The sequence below is a fragment of the Chlamydotis macqueenii genome, chromosome 4 (genome assembly GCF_036417535.1).
Source record: "Chlamydotis macqueenii isolate bChlMac1 chromosome 4, bChlMac1.mat, whole genome shotgun sequence".
Taxonomy (NCBI): domain Eukaryota; kingdom Metazoa; phylum Chordata; class Aves; order Otidiformes; family Otididae; genus Chlamydotis; species Chlamydotis macqueenii.
In genome coordinates, this window is record NC_141559.1 from 70220660 (window position 1) to 70245424 (window position 24765).

Genomic DNA, 24765 nt, shown 5'->3' on the forward strand with positions numbered 1-24765 from the left:
TTTTTCCTTTTTCCCTTGGGTACCTGGACTGCTGATGGGCTTACTGTGAGGCTGCACCACAGGCCTCTCATTTTCTTCTGTGTTTCCCTTTACATGTAACATCTGGTTTTGAATGAGCCAAAAAATGGTTTAGCCAAACCATTCTGGGATTAAGTGACTTTAGGATAGGTTAAAGCCTCCCTTTTATGGGACAGACTCTCTTTGAGGGCAATGGTAACATTTTAGAGAAGATTTTCTGTGCCTTCAAAATTCTGAAATTCTGGTAAAGTATAGGAAAAAAACCTTTTTTCTCTGACACCTTTATTTACAAGAACTCGGAAAGCTATAGATTCTTCTCCTTTTTCACCATCCACTCTGACATGTAAGAGAAAACAGATGCTGCTTTCCATGTGAACATGGATGTAGAGAGTAGCATGTGTTTGGTTGCTGTAACTTACGACGATTGTTAGAGGTCAAAAAATGTGAATGTGCTAAGGTGAGAAATTATGTACATATTAATCACACGCAAGCCATATCATTTGTATTTGAGTATGAGCTGAACTACTGGCTATTTAAAATGAAACTAAAGGAATCACAGGTGTCTGATTAATCTCAAATACACCCCATCTATTTTAGAGGTGTGATTCTCCTAACTTGACGTTTTTACTGCTTATGACCATTCAAAGAGATTATAAATTATGTCCGGATCATCCATCTATGCTGACATTTCTCAAAAAGTACAATAATTTTACATGTTAATGAGTAGCATCTGGCTTTCTATTCAAACACCGCTCAGCTCGGTCTGAGCCAGAGACACCTGCCATGTTCCTGCATCATAAATAGCTTTCAAACCTGCAGTGCTTTATGGCATTACTTACTGTGTCTTTGAGGGCTCTATGCTAGCTGTGAGGTATGTAGCATGGCAGAAGTGGAAACAGCACAGATTTACACCAATATTAACTGTGGCCAACTGGGAACAGTTCCCAGATGCACTTGATACCTATCCCTTGCCAACGAGAAGGTGTAGTTTAACTCTTAGCAGTTCAAAATCCTCGCATTTGCAAACAGGTGTTCTCAAAAGTAATAGCTGAAAGCTCTTCTCTTCCCCAGGCAGCATGTCTAATCCCCACCCGTGACACCGCTGTACCGCGGCGTGTCAGATCTCAGCCTCCTAGGGCGGCGGAAACATCCGCACGCCGTGGGGTTAGCATCTTAATTGGCCGCAAGTCTTGCGGTATCTTCACTTCCCAGCCTGGGCAACACGGGAAAGCTCGTCCCCTCCTTCCCCTACCGCCCGCCTTGCCGAAGGGCAGCCTAGCTTTCCAGGCGGCGCCCGCGGCGTGGGCCTCCCACACCCGCGAGCCGTGCTCCCGCAGCCCCCGTGCCGTGACATTTCCCTGCGCTGCGGGGTGAATCCCTGCTGCGGGACGAGGCCTGCCGGGAAGCGGCGCGCACGTTGGCTGGAGTTATGTACAAGCACGCAGATAAATGAGCCGGGACTGTTCCACCCCCCCGAGCCCTGCCCGCAGCGCCCGGCACTGCCTCCGGCAGCCGCGGCCTCCCGCTGCCCGCACCGCCGCCGCCCGCCCGGGCACCCCCCGAGCGCCCGCCCGCCCGCCGCCGCCGCCGCCTCCCGCGGCCGCGCCCCCGCTGCGCCCCGCTCGCTGCCCGGCGGAGATGCGCGGCCGCTGCGCACGTGCGGCAGCGGCATGGACCCAGCGGCGGGGCCGGAGGCGGACACGCTGGTGGCGCGGGGAAAGGGGGGCGGCCGCCGCCCCGCAGGCAGCAGCGTGAGTAGCGCGGGGCAGCGCGGCGCGTGCCCGAGGATTTGGGAAGGACGGCGGCGAGCCCGGCGGCGCGGGCGGGCGGGGAGCTCGGCCTGCGCTGCCCGCGCCTGGGGGCCGGTTAAGCGGAGAGGGGGGGATTTGAGCCCTTTCGCGGTACGCGGGGGAGGGAGGAAGAGCGCGGCTGGTGCAGGGCGGCTGTGGGAGCCGGGGTCACTCCCCCGGGAGCCAGGCAGGGCTCAGGTTGCACGGCGGAGGCGGTGAGCCCTTCCTCGCTCCGAAAGTTGTTGGTGCCAGTGCCGGAGAGGCCGGCGGCGGGCAGAGCTAAAAATACCGCGGCCGCCGAGCCGGGACCCAGAGGACGGGCGGAGGGCAGCGGCGGGAGCCGGCGTGCGCCCGGGCGGGGAGGGCAGCCGGCCCCGCGGGGGCTGAGCGGGGCGAAGGTGCAGCCTGCCTCGCCGCTTCCTCCCGAGACCACCCGTGCGGGGCAAGGGCAGGCGCGGGGAAAGGGGACGGGAGGTTTCCCTTCTCCTGCCCCAGCCCCCGGGGGCAGAATAGCCGGAGGGAGCGCGGTGTCCCCGGGCGCACCTGCCCGGAGCGCCCGGCAGTGCTGAGCTCCGGACTGCGGGGGTACCCGGTGCTTCCCTCAACGGGGTCTCCTTAAGGGTGTGCTGAAATCCGGGTTCCCGACGTCGCTAGAAAGTCTTACCAGGATCTGTTTAAGAGTATTGAAACTTCCCTATGGATGCTTACAGTTGTGTTTTGATCTGAGAAGGGGATTATAACAAACCAAAATCCCATATTCTAAACTATGTTTTGAAAACTGAAATGCAAACTGGCATGCATTTTTTAAAAAAGAGAAAGTTTAAGCCTCATAGTAGTTAACACAAATGCTACGCTGAGCAAAGACAGGAGATGGGAAAAGCATCTTTCAGAGTATGGTGCCCTGGCATCTCTGATAAGACCAAAAATGGGGACTTTCACAAGTAATCAGTTTTCAGGTACCTGGAGGTCTTTGCAGCTTTCCTGACTGAACACTTACTGCTGCGGAGATGGTCACACCTACCTGCCCTTGTGCTGACGGCAGCGACGCATGAGCACACGCGTGGCCGTGAAGTCAACACCTATGAGAGAGGCGTGGTTGCCTTCTTCGTTCCTGGTCACTGGAAAACACACTGGCTTGTGTTTTGTTTGTGGTTGTTTTTTTTTTCTTTCCTTTCATTAACGTTGCCACAGGGTTAATTTTTTTTCTGAGGAACAGTTTGGTTGTGGGGTAGGTTTTTTTTTTTTTTGCGTTCTTGCTTCATTGTGCTTTCAGCTTTTATCTGGCGTTGCTGAAGCCTAAGCAAATATTTAAAATAGTGTATGAGGAGACAGGTCATGGAGAAGCTGAAATTTGTGTTCCAAGAATTGTAAAACTTTGAATGGAGTAAATCTGAGGTTTTCTGCAGCAGGCTGTATACTTGAAGATTCTTGATATTGAAGTAGGCTGTAAACTCAGCCATTTGCAACACTTGAAAATAAGTGTTTTGAGTGAATATGGAGTTTCCTAATTTGGCAGCACTTCTGTGAGTTGTCCTGCATTATTTTCCACTTAGCCTCATGTGCATATAATTTGCCTGTGCTGAAAGGTTTAAGCATTCACTGGAGTTTTTAATAAACAGTAGACTACATGGTCTGAGTAACTTTGTTTGCAGAATCAATACAGACTGGGGAATGAAGGGGTTGTGAGCACCCCTGAGGAGAAGGACTTGGGGGTGCTGGTGGATGAGAAGCTCAACATGAGCCAGCAATGTGCACTTGCAGCCCAGAAGGCCAACCACATCCTGGGCTGCATCAAGAGGAGCATGGCCAGCAGGTTGAGGGAGGTGATTCTGCCCCTCTACTCTGCTCCGGTGGGACGTCACCTGGAGTATTGCATCCAGCTCTGGAACCCTCAATGTAAGAAGGACACGGACCTGTTGGAGAGGGTCCAGAGGAGGCCATGAAGATGACGAGAGGGCTGGAGCACCTCTCCTATGAGGACAGGCTGAGAGAGTTGGGACTGTTCATCCTGGAGAAGAGGAGGCTCCAGGGAGACCTTATAGCAGCCTGCCAGTACCTAAAGGGAGGGCCTATAAGAAACGTGGGGAGAGACTTTTTAGCAGGGCCTGTTGTGATAGAGTGAGAGGTAATGGTTTTAAAATAGAGGGAGGTAGATTCAGACTAGATATAAGGAAGAAATTTTTTACAATAAGGGTGGTGAAGCACTGGAATATTTTGCCTGGAGAGGTGGTAGATGCCCCATCCCTGGAAACATTCAAGGCCAGGTTGGATGAGGCTCTGAGCAACCTGATCTGGTTGGAGATGTCCCTGCCCCTTGCAGGGGCATTGGACTAGATGACCTTTAAAGGTCCCTTCCAACCCAAATTATTCTATTATTCTATGTTTTTCTTTCTGCTGGGTCTGACACTTGTTGGAGCAGAGCCCTTTAACAGTATTGCATCAAGATTACCGCATAGCACTTGTGAACTCGCACTTATAATTTGTGAACCCTGTGGGAGTAGACCTGGTAGACCTCCTGGAATATTCTCAGCATCATCAGTTCAGAGTAGCAGCAATCCCTCCTAAGTGTAGGAACGCTTGTGCATAGTAGAGGAATAACGGGCCCCTAATATGAGGTGTTACCCCCAGAAGGTATGTGAAGCCTTGTGTCAAAATTTCTGCTTTTTCCTACCAAAGTAATGGTGCAAAGTTTTGTGTGTGTGGCAGGTTCATTTTAAGAAGCTGGCTAATAATAATAAGTTGCATTTGGCTTGTGTAATGAACTCAACAGGATACATTTCTTATATGAGGCTTTTTTCCCCTGTACACTTCCTCCTGACCTGACCAAAACCAGACTAGTTAATGAACTGTGTAATCTCTTAAAAAGTTCCCACATCATGCTGAACAAGTTAAAAATGCTTGGCTGTCCCACAGGGCACGTTTTGAGCCCTCAGGAGGGGCAGCTACAGAGTGTGTCAGACCCCACACACTCTGGGCTGTAAACCTGGGTCCCTGCCCCGGCATCAGGGTGTCTCATCCCTTCTTCACAAGTCCCAGTCAGTCTGCGATGACAGTGTGGAAACTTGAGCTCTGGTGCATGCTGACCACCACCGTGTGTTGACTTGCCCTGCCATTCCTGTCCTGAGGCTGGTAGAGCTCGTTCCAACTCATCGTCACTGCTGCTATGCTGTGTGCTGGCTACGCAAACCTACTTCATGCGCCAAATCTTAATTTTCCAAAGCAAACATACAGCTTTGTGTAGTTGACAGAATATATTGACCTGCTGTCTCTGCTGTAAGTGATATAACTGAAGCTGGGTTTATCAGGCCTGCTTAAGCAGGTCTTTCTCCTTTTGAAAGGATTGAGGCTTCAGTGAGTGATGGGGCTGGGCATAAAATGACAGTGAACCCTGCCTGAAATGCTAGATTAAAAATTAATCTAATGCTAGATTAAAAAAAAAATTAAAAAACAGTAGAAACCCATCCACTTTTAATGTATTCAGAAGTCAAGAAAAGTGAATTGTCTTGCATGGTCTACAAAACAATGTTTACAGCCAACCAGGCACCAAAACACTGACTTTAACTTGTCTTGGGAATGGCAGTGGTCACTTCTGCCGCTCTCTGTAATGCAGCAGGAGAGCAGAGCGGCAGAAAGTAATACTGGGGAAGGTGGAAAGGACCCTGAAATGCAAAATCTTTCAAATCAACTGACTGCAACTCCAGTATCTAAGCAATCCTACCTTTAATTCAGCAGCTGATGTGGAAGAAGAAATTGTTGGCAGAGGTGGGCTAAAAACAGAGTGAGGGGGATGGAGGGAGGAGAGCTGAGAAAGGAGAGGTACAGGTGTGTTGCTGCGGAAAAAGGGCAAATGGCATCGCAACCGGAATGTGTGCATGTGTGTTGGAGTCTTGCATGTGGATTACAAAACCTGCTTCCTTAGGGGCACACCATCTGACAGGCTTTCTCCTAAGTCAGGTCTACCCACAGACCAGTTGCATCAAATTGTGCTACTCCTTTCTTTCTTGAGTTAATGGTGTGTTGCCAAGAGCTTCCCTTACTGAGGATATGTTTCTCCAGTATTTTACTTTTTGGTGTGGGGGCTGATGGGATGCTTGCAGCAAAAATCTGTGATATTGAAAGAAGTTCAGGTGTTCACTTATGCCTTGGTAAATGTTAACTGAGATGCTGTCACTTCAAATTTACTGTTCCTTGGATTGCAGCAAGGGGAGGTGTTTCAGGCCATTCTGCAGCAGGGAGATCTACCTGCAGGAGCTATGCAAGATAGAACAAGGAGTATTTAAAACTTGAGGTACGTTAATTTAAAGTATGCTAACAATAGCTGCATCTTTTCTTGTTTTTCAGAATTGGTCTGGGAGTCTTATCGTAGCCTCTTTAACTGGTGCTTTTGGGTCGTCTTTTCTCTATGGTTACAATCTCTCGGTGGTGAATGCTCCTGCAGTGGTAAGTGACAAAATTGAAATTTTATATCAGCAGAGGGCAGCTGTGTCCAGTACTGTGCGCCCCTCAACATCCTGCTTTTATAATCCTCCTGGTGTAGTAGAAGAGGTTAAATCTCGTATAGTAACTTTCCTTTGCCTGAAAGCTTCTTTCTACTGTCCGTGAGGTTTTCATGTAAGTTCAGTAGCTGTCAGGAAGCTGAATGCTGCTGTTGAGGTGAATGGGCACACGTGGTTTGCTTCTTATTCTCCCCAAGCCCAGACTAATACGCTTTTGCATGATAGCGTATTTTTAATAGTCTGTCTTTCTGACTAGTGAGTATTTGGTAGCTCTACGCACATGTTCAGCAATTTCTGTTAACATCGTTCAGTTCTGAAAGGCTGCACAACATTTAATTCCCACAGTACTGATATTATAAATAATGCCTCTGGCTTCCTCTTAAATAATGGGCCTCTTCTGCGTTTCGTGGTGATGCCTTGTTTGGTTCTGAATTCAAAACTGCTGTGTTGACCCTCAGTTGGCTGCAACATGTGGAATAGATTTGATGAATAGAGTACTGTGAAATCAGTGTACAATATTTGGGGGGGATTTCATTAAAATATCAGTTATCACAAATGGAGATCTGAACATTTTGTTTTTACAGTGGCTGTCTAGAGATCCTCTTAATTCAATCAAGCACAGCCATAAGCAATTCAGTGGATTTGCGAGCAACACTATTTTGAAAAAGTAGGTAGTAAGTTTGGGGAACTGTGGAAATTCCAGTTCAAAATAGTTCCTTTCCAAAGCTAAGCTCCTTCTTTTATGGAAATCTCTTATTAAAATATGTTACTAGGTTTCCAGCTAAACAGGTTGGTCACATGAGAGATGGGTGTGATATTTATAATGACCCAAAGGACTAGGAAGAGACTCACCTTGTAGGAAGTTTTAATTGCCCCCTTTGTAACTTCTGGAAATTTTGTTGAAGTCCATGGTACTTTTTGTACCAATAACACAGGGTTGGACAAATTGGGTATTTATTCTAGGATGACCTGTCTAGGCAGCACTTCACTTTGCAGTCATCAGGAGGTAAACATGGCTTAGAAGAAATCAGCAGGAAACTGAAATTCTGTGAGCAATGGTGTTGATTGTCCTGATGGTAGACATCCTTCCTACACTGCCTCGGTGCTGTCAACAGAGCAGTGAGAATGATCTGATTTCTACACTTCTAAGTGCCATTTGAAAAATGGGCTGTCCTGGTGATCACAGCTCTCCTGTCACTTTCTGCAGGAGTAAAGGACAGAAAAGATGATAGGACGCGCTGTTTGGTAACACTCAGACTGTTAGGTTTGAACCATGTGATGGATTATTGTGACCAGCATGCGTGTGGGGAGGCTTAAGGTGCAACCATACCGTGACGAATGCTAAATCCCAGGCGTTGTGGTTAGTAACGCTTCCAGGATTGTCCATTTTTGCTTGACGTCTTTACTGTTGCTTTTGGACTGAAACTGGACACCATGCTGCTGATGATTTTGGTCATACTGTTGACAGATATGTGTGAAGTCTCCATTTTTCCAGCATGGTGTTTCAGTGTTTGATTGAGAACTTTGTACCTTTCTTATTCATGTTAAGCCGTGCATTAGTTAGGGCTAAGGAGTAGTCCTACTGACAAGGAGTACATAACTGTGTAGTTCAGGAGCAAAATACCAGTGTGGCCTCTGTTCCTCTCTCTAGGCCCAGGATTAATGTGTCATCCATTTTCCTACGACAGGCCACCTTCCTGTCCCTGTTCCCGGAGTTGCAGTGGCCAGGTTGAAGGGAAGAGTCTGGGCTATGCTTGTAGCTGTGGCGGGAAGGAGCGAGCCGTACCAAAGCTGTGCTTCTTGCAGCACAAGAAAAGGAACCTTTGCCCCATCTATTTTCCTTTGTATGTCACCAAATTGTTCTGCTGCAAGGTGACCCTTTGAGAATACTGATGTGAGGTGACTGATGAAAACCAAAGGGTAGCAGCTTTTACCTGTAGATAAACAGCATTCTTATAAGAGGCTCTATTGGGAGTCCAATAATTCCTAAAAGCTGTAAGCTAAGTTTCATTTATAAACTTGGTGGGACAAATAACTTGTTCTGGTGACGTGCAGCTTACAGCCTGCATTGTATGAGCATCTCTCTGCAGGATGTTGGATATCTTCTGCCACTATTTACTTCAGTATAATCCCTTTTGATGTCTAAGGTCCACCAATCTTAGAGGAGGACTGTATGATGCTTTGAGATGTGTTGAAAAAATGCTTGGTAATGACTGTTGACTAAACATGGAAGTTTCCAGGATCCTGGAACTGAATACATCAGCGTGATGACTGAGCTGGAGGGGAGGAAGTTCATTTAAGACTGAGGCATTAAAGTGTTTGTAAATTCTTGTGAACATTTCCTTTTGGTGCTGGAAGTTGTGCCAGCTCATCAGACCACAGGACAACACCCCTGCGGTTCTCACCTGTGAACTTTACTGCGGGTCACCTGGTAAGGCAGAGTCAGTCCAACTTTGTTTTTGTTACAAGGGGGGAATAAACTGCACCAGCTCTGCTCAGAGCAGAGATCACTTCCCACTCAGTCCCCTATTTTTCTGTGGGAATGAGCAGCAGCCTGTCACAAGTGTGCTTCCCCCTGCACACAGCGCTTAACCACACAAGAAACATGGAACCCCAGTCTTCATGGGTTTGTTCAAAGAGTTACCAGAATTTATTAAGAAGGTATGGGAGCATTTGGTAGTAGGAGGACAAATGCTTTAACTGAATACAAGTTGAAGCTGTCTTTTTCTGAGCTGGATTTCTACAGTTCATTTTGTGGACCGGTTGTGGGCAAGGTCTGCAGAACAATGATGTGCTTTGTGCTCTGTGCGGGAAGCGAGGTCTCTGCTGCTTACTGCTGCGCAGTGCTTGCCCCCTTCCTGCGGGCAGCTGCAGCTCTGCATTCCTTTTAGAGCTGAGATGGGGGAAGTGAGACTATTGCAAAAATGTATAGCCTGCTGGGTCAGCCCGTTCAATAGGCACTGTCTGCAAGTAAACCCTCATCACTATAGGTAAGGTCATTTTTCTTCTCTAAAGACCAGCTCATCTTTTCCCTTGATGTAAGTTATTTACAGTGAAAGAGACAAGGAAAATATTTCCCTTACATTTAAAATATATACCTTATATTTATATATATAAATATATATATCCCTTATATTCCCCTTATATTTCCCACCCTAGCTTTACTACCTTAATGAACTGAGGCAGCAGAACACGAGATACTGGTATCAGCCAGCTACCATTCCTTGTGGACTTTGGTTAGCGGCTAAAATTTTTGTATACAGGTTTATGCCATTAGCATTGTTCAGACAACTGATTAAAATCCCAAAGGAGCCTTTCCACAGAATTCAGTGGATTCAAATCCAGTGGATTTGTTGAATCGGATTTGTTTTGTTTCATGTGCAACTCCTCAAAACCTGTATGTGTTATTAGCTTCCCATTTATCTGGGCACAGATGATGTGCATACCAGCACATTTATATGTTACTATTGAGTGTTGTAGTTTGTACTTTCTTTTCTTGAATACATGCAATTATTTGATGTCTCCTTGTAAATAACAAAGCTATGCTGAGAAAATTAGTCATAACACAAGGGGGGGATAATTTGCGTACTATTTTTAGCCATTATCATTAGCAAGAAATGCTAATAGTGTTCAAAAAATGTTTTCTCTTATTATTCATTACTATCAGAAATTAACTTCAAATAAATAAGAAGATATCTGAATCTAAATATAATCTGAGAATTGGCATTGAAGAGGTAAGATGTATTACTTGATTTAATGGCAGATTCATGTAGAAGTTTACTGTGAGATTCTTCTAAATGGAACAAGCACCATTTTTTGTTCTTTTTTGTGGTTTTTTTTTCTGTCTATTTTTAAAGAAACAGCTAAGATACGATGGGAGAAATATCCCTGTATTCTTTTTAATTAAGGGCACAAGAGGCCTACTGGAAACTTGATAGAAGGAAGACAGTAAGTGGTATGTTCTACCTCCACCTTTCTTAGGTATTTGCAGATAGAGAGGTGTTTCACACTAAATAAAGTCCTCAAATTGAATAGTCCATGTATCCAAGGATGGAATACTTTAAGTTTTAAATTCCTAGTTTGAACAGGGAAAAAGTAGCGTTAGGCTTATCCTACTGAGTGCTGCCCCAGGCTCATTTAGTACCTATGACATGCTGGAGGAAATCTGAGAAGAAACTGGGGAAAAGTGCCAAGATTAAGCGTTGTAATACGCTTGTAGCTCTACAACAAGTGTTGTAGAGCTTGCTGGGGAGCGGTGACACAGAACGGGTGAGAGAGTTACACAAGTGTGTTGTGCCCTTCTGCAGTAGTGACCACCTGGTACTGTATCCTTGCCCAAGCATCAGACACCATGGTGGCATTGGAGCTTTGCTTGATTACGAAACAGGAACAGCATAAAAATGAGGAAGCTTGACCATAAAGACAGTGAATAGGCAATGTCTCTGCAGACAATACAGAGACTATGTACAAATGTCATATTGGAGCTATGACGTCTTTACCTTTTAGAAAGATGAAGAAACTTCCATGTAATTAAACATCAAGGAAGGGAAGTTGTTAGAAGGCATCCTTCGAAAACCTGCAATTGTGCTTACTTGAGGAAAGTAGAAAGAGGATATAAATTCTGGCACACTGAAAGCTAAAAAAGTGGGCTGGTCCTGGAGTTTGGGTACTTACAGCAGGCACAAAAACATCCAGATAGAGGGCTTGGGGATAGAAGACCAACACATGAAGCTGAAAAAGTGTATTCAGAAAATACGAGGACTGAGCAGGAAAATGGAAATAATGTTTTGGATTGGAAAAGCCTGGGGAGGTCCCACATTGGAACCTTCTTCGTAGGGAATGTATTGGAGAAGCTGAAATGTTGGTAGAGATGTGGAATAAAATTAGTGGTAATTTTGTGTTAGGTTGCCGAAATACCTTAACATTTATTCAAGACTGAAAAAAATACCTCAAAATATAGGCTTTGTAACACAATTCAGCTTCTTTCTAAATAGCCTCAGTAATAGGGAGATTGAGAGGGTTAATGTGACTTTAAGAAAACAGTAGGTTTTAGGAGGAAAACTTGGAACACATCTGCTAAGAATCAGTTATTTGTACCTCACAAACTAGCAGAAACTGTAGTAGAAATGTGAGAATTTGGGGAAGAGCTGGCATGACTTTTGCAAAGGAGAACTGTGACTCAGGCATCTGTCAAAGTTCTTCAGAGATTCAAGAGGTACTTGGACTTTCAAAAGATACACTGGAAGGGCCCTTATGGAAGGGCGTTAAGGAAATTAAGCTGCCATGAGAGAAAAAATGTAGGTCTCAGGATAGCTGAAGAGTTAGAGAGAGGTCTTAGGTTTTCATTTCTCAAGAGAACCAGCTTGTCTGGCAGATAGATTCGTATCAGGATCTCAGGTGTCTGATTTTGTGTTTGATACATCTTTCATTACTGAAAAAAAATTGCATACCTTGTTTAACAGCCTGAACTTTGTTCAAAAAGCAGCTTATGTAAATTTGAAGGGGAGAAGCTGTAACATATAAAAGTGATTTGAGATTCTTAATTTTAATGGTGTCAGACAACTACCTCTTTTTGACTGATACTGTGGGCTTTTTTTCCCCCATCAGTATCAAACCAACAGCTGTCAGCTCTTGCCAACAGTTATTTGTCTTGGCTGTAATTTCTTTGGGAGAAAAATGTTGTCTTTCATTGCTTAGCTTAGTAGATCCTTGATTTTGTATGCGTGCCAAATGCAGCAGTGTCATAAATACAATGACTTCTTCCCTCAGTTCATGAATGCTAATTGTTTTTAGCTCACTCTATTTTTTTTTTCCTGATGTTATGCTAAAGAATTTGTAGAATCACTCAGTTTTACAATACTGGCCCTTCGGAAAAAATAGACTAGTGAAAGGCACTTAATTTTGCTAAGATATGCATTCTAGGACTGAGATACAAAATAGAGATGATAAATGTTTTTCCATGGTGTGCACAGTATCGGGTTTTGCCAAAAGGATTTGTACTTCTTTAACTTTCAAAGCAACTTTAAAAATTTTCTGGGTAATTTCCTAAGTTACGCGTGAACCCCCCTACACATCACCAGATCTATCAAGATATGGCTTTTGGTGCTATGTCCTGTAAGACAATCCAAATTCTTCTCTTTATGTCAGTCATGTTGCCATCTGACAGGAATTGGTTGCAACTCCCTTCTTCTTTGTTACCTTTACATTTCTGCCAATTCACCAATTTCTTCAAGACATTTTCACCTCTGCCTGCTACTGGAGCCTCTTTTCCTTCCTGTCCTTCCTTTATTTCCTTTCCTTTCCTTCCTTTCCTTCCATGGTACCAAGTTATTGATGCTATAGAATCATAGAATCATTAGGAAGGGACCCTTAAAGGTCATCTAGTCCAACCTCCCTGCAAGGAGCAGGGACATCTCCAACCAGATGAGGCTGCTCAGAGCCCCATCCAACCTGGCCTTGAACGCTTCTAGGGATGGGGCATCTACCGCCTCTCTGGGCAACCTGTTCCAGTGTTTCACCACCCTCATTGTAAAAAATTTTTTCCTAATATCTGATCTGAATCTACCCCCCTCTATTTTAAAACCATTAACCCTTGTCCGGTCACAACAGGCCCTACTGAAGGGCCTACAACAGGCCCTTCTTTTTCCATGAAAACACAGTGAAAATGTTTACTCTTAATGCAAGACTCTGATTAATGATCATTGGCTAATGATAGTTAGCATTTACACATTTGTGCATGTTCTGTTTTTAAAAGTCGTGGCAAATGCTAGGCAGTGAGGTTTTCCTTGGCTTGTGATTTTCTGGAGTTTCCCTCCTTAGAGATCTTCAGAAACCTCTAGGCATGGTTGTGGACGAGCAGCTCTCAGTGGCCCTGCTTGAGCTTAGGGAGTTGGACAAGATGGCCTCCAGAGGTCCTTCCAGCCTCAGCTGTTCTGTGATTCTGTGTCTGAGCCCTTAGCCCCAGTTTGGGCTGAAATGTTTGTATATGTGTACATAGTAAGGCTAAAACAAACCATTGTTAAGGTTTTACTGACAACCTGAATGGTAACATCCTTGCTTTATAGGAGTTTCTCTTTTTTAAGGCTCTTCTACATTCATATTTACCTGTGTTTTTTCCCCACCATGTTTATTACTGTCATGTAGTTAAGTGTATGCGTGCTTTGACTGGTTCAATTAGGCTGTATTGCAGCTGCCTCTAGAAGTGATGCCTCGTTTTTTGGAGGACGGAGATAGAAGAGCAAGGGTGATTCCTGCAAGCAAGCTGCTGTTTTTTTTTTTTATTCCATTTCTCTCAGTTGTGTTCCAGAAGTGTGATTTTTACATGTATTGTTATTATTATGTATTTTCTTTCAGTATATCAGGACATTTTACAATGACACTTGGGAAAGAAGATATGGCTTCTCGGTGGATGAAAGCACACTGACTCTCCTGTGGTCCATAACTGTTTCGATTTTTGCCATTGGTGGCCTTGTGGGTGCCATCATTGTTACCCCAATTGTGAAGTTCTTCGGACGGTAAGTGTATTGGAAAACCTGTAGTTTCTAAAACAGTTTCTCACTTAGTCTCTCTAAAAGGCCTTAGTTTTGTTTTTACCTTTATATTTTTATAAAAACCTTCCTCACAGAATGCAAATTTAAACATCTTCAAATTATGAAAGCTCATTTCTAAAAGTTCTGGATTTCCAGGAGTAAAATTAGTATCTTTCTCTCTGTCCTTACTGTGCATTATTTGAATTACAGAGGCTAAGTTCATTCAGCTTTTCCTTATTTGTATATTCTGTATCATTTGATAATTTGTGCTCAGTTAAATCACTGGAGAAGGTCATCATGAAGTCTTAAATATAAGCATGCAGCTCTGCTGTTCTTACTTTTCTGTTGTACGTTTTGACTGTTTCCGTCACTTTAGACTGTACTCTCCTAGGCCTGTTTGTCATGCTCCCAACTCTTACACATCCCATTTTTCACCTCAAAGAGTATGGTTTCAGGTTCTTCCATTTCATGCTTACAGCAAGTCATAGAATCATAAAATCATAGAATCGTAAAATAATTTGGGTTGGAAGGGACCTTCAAAGGTCATCTAGTCCAACCCCCCTGCAAGGAGCAGGGACATCCCCGACTAGATCAGGTTGCTCAGAGCCTCATCCAACCTGGCCTTGAACGTTTCCAGGGATGGGGCATCCACCACCTCTCTGGGCAACCTGTTCCAGTGCTGTACAACCCTTAGCATAAAAAATTTTTTCCTAATATCTAATCTAAATCTACTTCCCTCTGTTTTAAAACCATTTCCCCTAGTCCTGTCGCAACAGGCCCTACTGAACAGTCTCTCCCCATGTTTCTTGTAGGCCCCCTTGAGGTACTGGAAGACCGCTATAAGGTCTCCCTGGAGCCTCCTCTTCTCCAGGCTGAACAGCCCCAACTCTCTCAGCCTGTCCTCACAGGAGAGGTGCTCCAGCCCTCTTATCATCTTCGTGACCGTCTTCTGGACCTTCTCCAACTGGTCCATGTCCTTCTTTTCAATGTTCTCTGCTCTGTCAATCTGTTATCCATTCTTCATGAATTTATTCTGTCCCTTCACTTCACTGTTTGATTTTCAATTCTTACATAGTCACATAGTTTTTTTTTCGGTTTGCAGTTTCTTCTGCCAAATCATCAATTTGGCTTCTACACACTTCTTAAATATATGAAGCTATGCCTGACTCAGGCTGATTAATTCCCAGAATTGTCACTGAGCTGCCTTTACTTTATTAAAAAGAGAACTAGAAAATGGGTTCATAGAAGGCTTGAATTTTTGTTGAAGAGTGGAACAGCCTTGTGTTCAAGTGGTGGGTGATCTCAGTCATGTGAATACCACTTTGATGAGAGCAGATCATATTTCCAGGGCAAAGCTTTAAATCTTGCAGTCTCTGCCCCTGTTTATTATGTTTATCTCTGTTAAACTGTGAAAACAGCTCTCTTACAGTATACAACTACTTGATTAGAGATGGAAAGGGATTGCGTCTCTCAGGAACAGGGGATAAAGGTTGCTCGTCAGAATGTGGTTCTTGAGTTTGCTGTTCACGCTGCAGTGTGTTCGTCTGGTCTAGGAAACCAGACTGACTTGTTAGTATGGTATTGAGGAGCACATTATGGAATGTTGACAGAACAATAAAGTACTTCACTGTTAAATTGTTCAAGTGTAGGCTGGAGCGTTGTATGTATGATGAAACAGGGCTCCATTTACCCTGACACAAAATAATGAACTAAGGGGGATCAAAAGCTTTAGTCAGAAATAATGTATGACTTTAAAAAGAGCACTCTTGAATCATATTGCTGTAAGGTTAATAACATAATTTCAAATTACTAGATTCCTACTTACTTCAATGGAGATGTAGAGTAATTTTTTCAGAGCGCCTTCATCCACATAAGCATAAGTCCCATGTTCAAATGTGGCTTTGGCACTTCATACTGTATATTCTTTTCTACTGAGGAGCAGCTGCTGTTGTGGATCCTGAACACCCAGAGTGTTACGCGCTGTGGATGGCTTAGGCCACTGCTGGGAAGGCATTTGCAGGAGAAGGACAAGGCCTTCACTCAAGCACAGTGAACTGTTTTGAGTATGAAGCAATGAAGGGAATTTATTTGGATTATTTTAGTAATGCTACCACTTCATTATTCTGAAGTCATCTACTGTCGGTGAAATGGTGAGCCAGTATTCAATCTGTTGCTGGCTTTTATTTAAACATCTAGTTTAAAGAACACAGCTTGTTTAATTTAAACACCTGGTTTCCTTACTATACTTTTTGCCTAAGGTATCATATTTGCTCCCAAGTCTTTCTTATTACTGAATTTTGAGGCAACAATACATTTCTGATTAAATTTTAGTTCTGTCATTTTCCTAGTTGCAAGTTTTAGACAAAAAGATTATTAATTCACATCCCTAATTAAAGTTACTGCAGCCACTGAGAGCACATAGTCGCTAGGATTCTGTTCTGGCCTCTGGAACTGTCCAATGTCATGAGTGCAAATTACAACCATGAAATCAAAAGAGATTAATCATATCTGATTTTGCAAAAAGCCAAGGACAATTCTAAGCAAGAGATTCGCACATGTTTTCAATATCCAAAATACCTAAAAAATAAAAAGGCAGAAAAAAATCCTTAAAGCTGAGCTCTGTGTTTGTCTAGCTGAGGGGTGTACTGTCTGTCTCGGCTGGAACACTTGTACAAACTGATTCCTACTGAGCAAATGGCTCTTCTCTTAGGACTACTTCAGATTGAGTACAGGACTGGAAGTTACTTTCCTGCAACAGTACAGACAGTCAGCCTTAGAACCAGTTTTGGCACTAAGTTATAAAACTTACTGTTTGGTTTAAGTTGTAGCTGCTTGTGACAAATGCTCTGTGCTTTATCAGAAATTTTTGAAAGCATTTTCATTCTGGAATGCATAAATGCTTTATATTTTTTTGGCTGGAGAAAATTCTGAATTATTTGAATGGAAAGAAAAATCTTCATATCTAAATTAATGCTAGTCTAGTCTTTTTAGCGCAATAGCTGCAGCAGAACCATCTGGGGTTCTGGACTGGAACTTGAGTCCAGGTTCCTGTTCCCAGGTCTGTTCTGCATGTTAGCTTTAGGTTGAGTCCACTTGGCTATCTGTTCCTCTATTTACCCAGTTACAGAAATAGGGATATTGATGTGCACTATAACCTTCAGCAAGAACTGGAAAATGAAATGTGCTCTGTGAGAACTAGGTATGATATTTGTACTTCAATAGGTTTCATGTACCATTTGGACAATTTCTTGATCAGTTTGTAATTTGGGATGTGAGGGAAATGATTAGGCTGACCAACACATCAGTATGTGACTTTTCTAATGGTGGCTTACTGTTGCAGTTTGCACGCTTGCGCTTTGTAAGTTTGGTGAGCAGAGTAATCTGACAAGATTGGTTGGACTTTCTCAAGGGAAAGTGTCTGCTGCAGTGCTTTGTGAAGTGTGATATGTTTATATCACTTATATTAGAGCTATACAAGCAGTGGTTTGCTGGAGTTTTTTGATTTGTTTCTTTTTCCTATGCTTTGTTGCTAAGGTAATACAGTTTTGCCCTACGTGACCAGGAAGGCATGGCTTTTTTATGGTTGTAGCAGACTTGAGTGTAACATAACCTGATTGGAACTAAACTGAGATAGAATGGGGAGTTTGGAGGGTTTTGCTGTATTTTTTCCCTAGGAGTGATAATGAGATGCTGTTCCCACTGTTTGTGTTTGTGATGGGTTGGCCCCAGCTGGCAGCCAAGCACCTGCCCAGCTGTTCATCACTCCCCACCCTCCAAGTGGGATGGGGTGACTGGGGAGAAAGAGGAGGAACAGGAATGAGAAAACTCATGGGTCAAACTAAGGAAAGGGAAAACACTTACCAATTACTGTCACAGGCAAAACAGACTCAACTTGGGAATTTAACTTAAATTTATTGCCAGTGAACATAAATATTTAATTACTGATCAGGTACTGAGAAACAAGACAAACAGGACACCTTTCCTGCCACTTTCCCAGGCTGAACATCACTCCAGGCTCCTCTCCTCCCCCTTGGTACCATGGCAGGTCACACTCAGCCCCTTCAGTGAGAGAATAGGTGGTGCAGGGGGTCGGGGTCAGTGCATAGCAACTTCTCTCTGCTGCTCCTTGCTTCTCACTCTTCTCCTGTGCCCCAGCGTGGGTCCTTCGTGGCCCACAGTCCATCTGTGGTTGTACCTGCTCAGTCCTGGAACACCTTCTCCTCCATGGACCTTGTTACTCCCTCATGCCTTCTTCTCACAGAAGCCATCCCTGCAGCCCCATTGCTTCCAAAGCCTTGCCATAGATGCCCAGCACAGTGTTTTCATTACCAAAGATTTACATGCTTTACATAGTAACACTCTAAACAGCATGTTGCTTTCTTGTTTTTCTTGTTACCTGCTTTGGAAAAGAATAGAGTAGACAGCCTTTCTGGTCATTTCTCTTCTTTTGCATGGAAATTACAGTATATAGAGACTGAAAATCCATTGAGAACACTTATAAATTTAATACCAATTGAGTTTTTAAATAAAATTGGTATATTCTCAGCCTGTGTCATTTACTGTCAAAGTCAATGGATTCCTTGTAATTTACATAATCAGTGATGTTTGTTTTTTGTTTTTTTTGTCCAGGTAAATTTGTTTTCAAATCAGCTGTTTCTTTCCTATGTTATCAGTGGGTCTGGAGGCTTCAGTATTGAGTTGTACCTCTAGAGTCAAAACAAGACTGTGCTTAGTTATGTGACTGCAAAACCAGATAAAGACAAAACTCCATTGCATTACTGTGTACAGCTAAGTGAGGTGGCTCACAGGTGGAAAACATAGGGTACGATCATTCTTTTGCCGCGTAATTCTGAAGGGAATTGTAAGAAACTTTTCAGTTGCTCACAGGGCTGAACCTGATGATAATAACTTCTCCAGTCATTCACCTGCAGGCTGTAGTTTAGCAAAAAGCCACTTAAATCCTTATTTGTGAACAGGTGTGTGTAAGGTAGCAGTGATTCTCTGAGTTCTGGGTGGGTTTTCAACTTCATCTTTCAATGGAGAATTATTGCAGCAGAGCTTTTGATCGTTTTGTCTTTAACCACTCTTCTTCCTTGTGTTCACTGACCTTGTATATCAGTGTTTGAATCTGACTGTCAAAGGCCCGTGAAATCCTACGTATCATTTCTTTTGTAAAGTGTTTCTTGCTGCAGAAGTTATGAGACTTACGGTGACTTTTGAATTAATGAGTCCCTCAAACTTGAGCAGAAAGTTCTGAAAGATAAAAGCTGTAAGAAATACAGCTGTTATTATAGGGCAAATGAGAAATTGAGATATTTTGAAATTTTTAAAAGATATTTTTGTGATTTTGTTTATATATTTTTAAACAAATTTATAATTTTCCAGAAATAATATTTCTTTTGTTTGAAAGAAATATTTTTCCATGTTTTCTTTGACTGCTATAGAATGAAATAGTTTAAAAATTGGGGAAAAAAAAAAGAAAAGAAGATGTAAATCTATATTTTGGTTAATTTCAGCAGTTTTTGGAAAGTGTTGATTTTTATGACTCCTATGAGCCCAAGTGTTTTTTCTAACTCTCCAAGTAGTAAGTAATTTTCCTCAGTGTATGTTTTTAATATCCTAGGTTTAAGGATGAATTATAATGACATAAATGTCAGTGTTGGGAAGTTCTCAAAATGGCAAGAACTGTATGTAGCATAAAAATGCCTGTAGTTATAACTGACTGCTGTTTGATGCATGTTCTCTGATTCCTACATACATACCTTTACCCAGAATACGCTTGTTTATATTCATATACAGAGTCCCAGGCATGGCACTTGGCTTCTTAGGATGTGTAGGATGGATAATTGCTGTGCCTTTGTAGTACAGCTCTCTAGCTAACTATGATATGTTTTATTTTAAGGCTAAAGTATAGGTTTGGAACTGTATACATTTAGGTATAGTATTATATTTTGTAACTCGCTACAACATCTAAGAGGCAGTGTTTGTTAGGCAATTCTTGTTTTTATTTATCGCTATTTAAGAATAATAGTTTAGAGTGCTTTGAATATTACTAGATTTAATTGTTGTGATGCTGAAATCTACATTAAATATATTTTCCTTTTAGGAAATGTACATTGCTGCTCAATAATGTGTTTGCAGTGGCAGCTGCATTGTTGATGTCCCTCTCCTTGTTGGCAGGGTCATTTGAAATGCTCATACTGGGCCGCATTATAATGGGTGTTGATGCAGGTAAGCTTTTATCATGCTGTACATACCTAAAATGTTTGTGCCATGCATAATCTTTCTCCTCTCTCCTAGTTACATCTTTCTTTATACTAAAGAGATGTTTCAGGGACTAGCCACACTGATTTCACTGGGACAAAACAGCAGACTAAGTGTTGGAGGATCTGATATTTGGAGAAGGATGGATGCTAGTCGCTGCTGTCCACCCTGGTTATTCCTCCCTCTTTCCTCCTCCAGCCTCAGTAGAGCGTATGTGTCTGCATGCCATGAAAATCCTTTGTCTAGGAGGACATAGTCTGTTTATTAAACCTGTTTGCTGCTTTGTGTTTAGAAGTTGTTGGATGCCATGCTAATATCAGTAGGGGGAAGGTTTGGTACATTATTATTTGCTCCTAGCGACATGGTCTTCCCAGTTTAAAAGTAAATCATGGAGGCACTGCTGCACCAGAATAGTCTTGCAGCTGGCATTGAGGTTCTCAGCAACTTCACAGATGGCTAGATAGTGAGAAATATTTACCTAATGTGGAGACAGACTTCGTGAATTAAGATGGTTTTACACTCTTAGTGTAAGTACGTGACACTAAACAATGGAAAGGGCTTTCACTTTTGCATCACTAAGCCCCGTTTCTGTCAAGCTTTGGCTATGTTTTTAGTAAGCCCAAACTGTGGTTCTTTAAAAGTGGATGTGTCACTTGCAATTTGAAGTTCATGAGTAATTTTGGTACTGGCTGCTAGTTTTTGTCTCAGATTACCACCAGACTGCTGGAGCTGTGTAAATATTGTCAGTGTACTAACCAGAGTCATGCATTTGTTCTCTCCTGACTTTGAGCAGCATTCTCGCCTTCATTTTATGCCTGCTGTTAAAGAGTTCATTGCAGCTGTAAGCCTATATTGAGAGGAACATCTGCTAATGCCATTTACATTAAAAATATTTCGTCTGAAAGTGTCTGCTCTCTCTGCCTGACACATTGGGGTTTTTTTTTTCCTTACCTGCGACAGTGCTAATGTGATTTTACTTTCTTTGAGATGAGCAAATTTAAAATATGAAATCTGTTCTCCAAGTAACCTTTGGTGCTCCTCATCGAATAGCAGCCTATGCACGTCACTGTAGATCTGTAACAGATAATCAATCTGGTTATTAAATAGTGCAAGAGTAATTAGACATGCAGAGAAGATAATTCATATTATCTATGGATAGATACAATTGTGTTCTTTGCCTGTTTTTATGACACTCTTGTGAGCACTCAGACTCCTTCCAATAGAAGTTTGTTTCATATGTGGTGTAATGAAAAGGCTATTTGACTTAATATATGTTTTTTCCTTCCTTTGTAGGCATTTCTCTGAGTGCCCTTCCCATGTATTTGAGTGAAATATCTCCAAAGGAAATCCGTGGTTCATTGGGTCAGGTCACAGCGATTTTCATCTGTATTGGTGTTTTCACTGGTCAAGTTTTGGGGCTGCCAGAAATATTTGGGCAGGTAAGTATTTAACAGATGTTTTCTGTGAAAGAACACAAGCATGCTTAAAGTATTATATTTTCGTATTTTGGCTGAGTTCCTTACAAAAGGGGAAACCAGAAACATTGTTTTTTTGTTTTGAAGCATTTTGAAAAGTGATTTCTTCCATGTCCTTTAAAAGACATGTCGTAGGCTGAGATTAACTTGGTGGCCACTGGATGTCGTCGTTACTCTGAATAAATGAAGTCGAGGTTTATTCAGGCTGGCACTTGGAAATACTTTTCATCCAGAGGTGGATCTTCAAAGCAGTGTCAAGTAAATGTCTGCAGCAATCCTCTCGCAATGAAACCTGAACTAAGAATCCCTTCTGACAACCAGCAAAAGTAGTAAACAGTTGAAAAGTGAGGAGAGCTTGTCCTCCTGTGTCCATCCAAATTCAACTCTTTTGTAAATACACGATACCATCCTCCCTGACACTTTTATTTTTGTCTGATTGGCTCTCCTGTTCTGTCCCTTTATCCTTGTGCTCACTTATACTCTTCAGCAATCCTGAAGGCAAATGGTTTGATTCAACTTCCCCTTTATTGAAGGACAGATTATTCCTCCCCCCACCACCAAAGCAGCAGATTTCAGCAAAAAGCTTAAAATGGTTTTCACTGACCATCTTTGTGGCTTCTGCAGATCTCCCTTCTCTTGCTTTGAAAGCTAGTCTGTTACAAACGAGTGTATTAAATGTGAAGAGGCTGGTTCAACTGCTTGAATATACATCAGCCCATATGTAGTAGGGTTCTTCAGTTGTTTGGGTTTTTTTTACACTTTTAAAGGTGGAGTGTCTTGAAAATTCTTATTTCCCTGTTAAATCTTTGGGATATTTTGAATAGGAAATACTTTTTCCTTGGTTTCATCTCACTGTTGCTCTTTCTATTTCTCTTCTGTTCTTCTTGCCTTCCCAGTTTTTGTTACTCCCAAATGAGGAAGGTTGTGTTTCTGCTTCTACAACCTGCTTTAGTGAATTAATATTACACTGTCAAAGATAGCCATTAATTTATGTAAGAAGAAGTATGCTTTATGCATAGAATTAGTTCTCTTCAAGATGGGTAACATCAGCATGTAGAAGGACCAAAGTTTTGGCTGCTGTGAATTAGCATATGTCCAGTAAAATTATTGGACCTAGCTTGTATTTTCCAATTGGGTGTATTTTCCTTTTAATATATTAATTAAATTTAGCACTGAGGGGAAATTTCAGGCTGTTTGAAATATGACTCCCTGTTGCAATCTTACACTTCTTAGAAGGCTTTATCAAAATTTCTGTTGGTTTCAGTCAAGCCAGGGTTTTCTTCCCTAGCTTCATGTGGTTCCCACTGAAGTCAGTGGGAGTTTTGCACCAGGAACAGCAGTGTTACCAGAGAATGTTCCTGCAGAGAGTACGTGTGATGAGTACACTTCTGTTGAAGCTGGGAGGCAGCAAACATAGTGTCCTTCTGAGTTCTTTAGACCTTGGAACACTTCCTTTCTCCTCTCCGCAGCAACACCTTGCTGAAATTTCTGTCACTTTGTTTGATCAAGTTCAAAAAATCACATTGAAAAGTAGATTCAAGACATTTGCAGGCTATTTTCTAGTTGTAGGCTTCTCTGATTGGTGTGATGACTTCTGTTCACTAATGATGTAAAAGCTTCTTATCAAGTCATCCCCATATTATTTTTTTCCTCCGTTTTCTTCTGTTGGCGAAATCTTTGTTGCATTTAAAGTGAGGCCAGTATTCCAGATACACAGCCACCATATTTGGGAGACAGCTGTGCATTCATTGTGTCTTGTTGATGTCAGCTGTAACTGGAAAGCAAACTTGTGCTTTACTCAAAAGCCTGAGGTCATTTATGTTGTACTGAAGCCATTCTGTAATATGCCTATCTGTGGTGTAATTCTACCTTTGTAAAAGTCCTAAATTGTTTAAAGCAAATGGACAGGAAAGTTGTGATCAGTAGCAGCTTGTCACCAGCGATAATCGTTCTGCATGACTGCTTGCACTAGTGTGTGGAAAAACACCTTTGTTGAGTCTGTCTAACAATGTCTAGCTTTTTAATGATCACAGCACAAAACCTCACAGGAGTATTTTTTTCTTGCTCTGTCATTGGTTGCTTGTTTCTATCAGGATTGCTTGTTTCTATCAGGATTGGTTGTAAATAATACTAGTTACAAATACTTGTCTTCTGTCATGGTTTCATAACAATTTTCTCCTCAGCTCTGTCATGTATCTATTACTTGTGACTTCAGCAAATATCTACGAGGTTATTGACCATAGTATCTGAGCAGTGATGTTTTTGTAGAAAGGAGAGACAAAGACCAAGTTGGGCATCTTGCTGGAAGAGACTGTTTGGAACAGGAATGGAGATGGGGAGAGCTGGAGGCATGGCCGAGGTCCTATCTTGTAAGAGGAGATGACAGTAACATTGCTTGTATGGCCAAGTAAACAGGAAAGGGAAAGGAACTGAGTACACCGTGCTAACACAAGGAGGAGGAAGTACAGAGGGAATAGAGTGGCTTAATCCTGAGGACAATATTACTACAAGAATAACTTTTTATAAATGCTTTCAGAGTAATTGCATGCTGAAATTCAGTAGAATGATGTTTGGAACAAGGCTCCTGGCTGAAGTAGCTTGAGCAGAAAATTTAACTTTTCAATTGAAGCTTGGTGCACTTATCTGGATTATATGAGGTTGTTGCCTTTAGTGGTTTTGTGGAAGTCTTTCCACAGAAAATAAAAATGTTTATGGAGGCTGTGAGACATAACTTTACAAGCCTTTATTAACAACCTAATTGATAACTTCCCCGGTTATCAAATACAATAGTGTTCCTTTAAATGTCCAGGTGTGATAAAAATAGCTCCGAAGCACTGAGTGTTACTTGAGGCAATTCAGAAAGTCCTTACTGCTTTTTGTGTGAAGTCAGTTAAGAAGCCTGGAAGTTATTTTTTGGCAATCTTTTATTTATGAAGACCAGCCCAGGTGAAGCGGGAGGCACATGGGCAGCCCCAGGTTCGGTGCTGGGGGGCAATGGTCAAGTTTGGCTGTGTTACTCTCTTACTACTGGTTGGCTGTTTCCTATTCCTTCAGCCTTCGCAGGCTTTCTACTGGAAGGGCTGATGGTTGAGGATCTTCTCATTTCCTTCTGATACCTTCTTATGCCAATTCTGTCAGCTTATTGTCATTATTGTTTTGGTTGACTGTTATTCATCCCTTAATGTCTTTCTCT

General features: G+C 42.4%; 1 protein-coding gene across 1 annotated transcript in view; it reads left to right on the forward strand.

Annotated features, from left to right (window-relative positions):
- The first annotated feature begins 1688 nt into the window (after positions 1–1688).
- The window catches only part of SLC2A9 (solute carrier family 2 member 9), a 105699-nt gene continuing 82622 nt past the window's right edge, over positions 1689–24765 (forward strand). The window contains exons 1-5 of the mRNA XM_086746662.1: positions 1689–1769; positions 6150–6248; positions 13658–13818; positions 19940–20064; positions 21391–21536. Coding sequence (XP_086602788.1) covers positions 1689–1769; positions 6150–6248; positions 13658–13818; positions 19940–20064; positions 21391–21536 — 612 coding nt within the window. The remainder of the gene's footprint in view (positions 1770–6149; positions 6249–13657; positions 13819–19939; positions 20065–21390; positions 21537–24765) is intronic.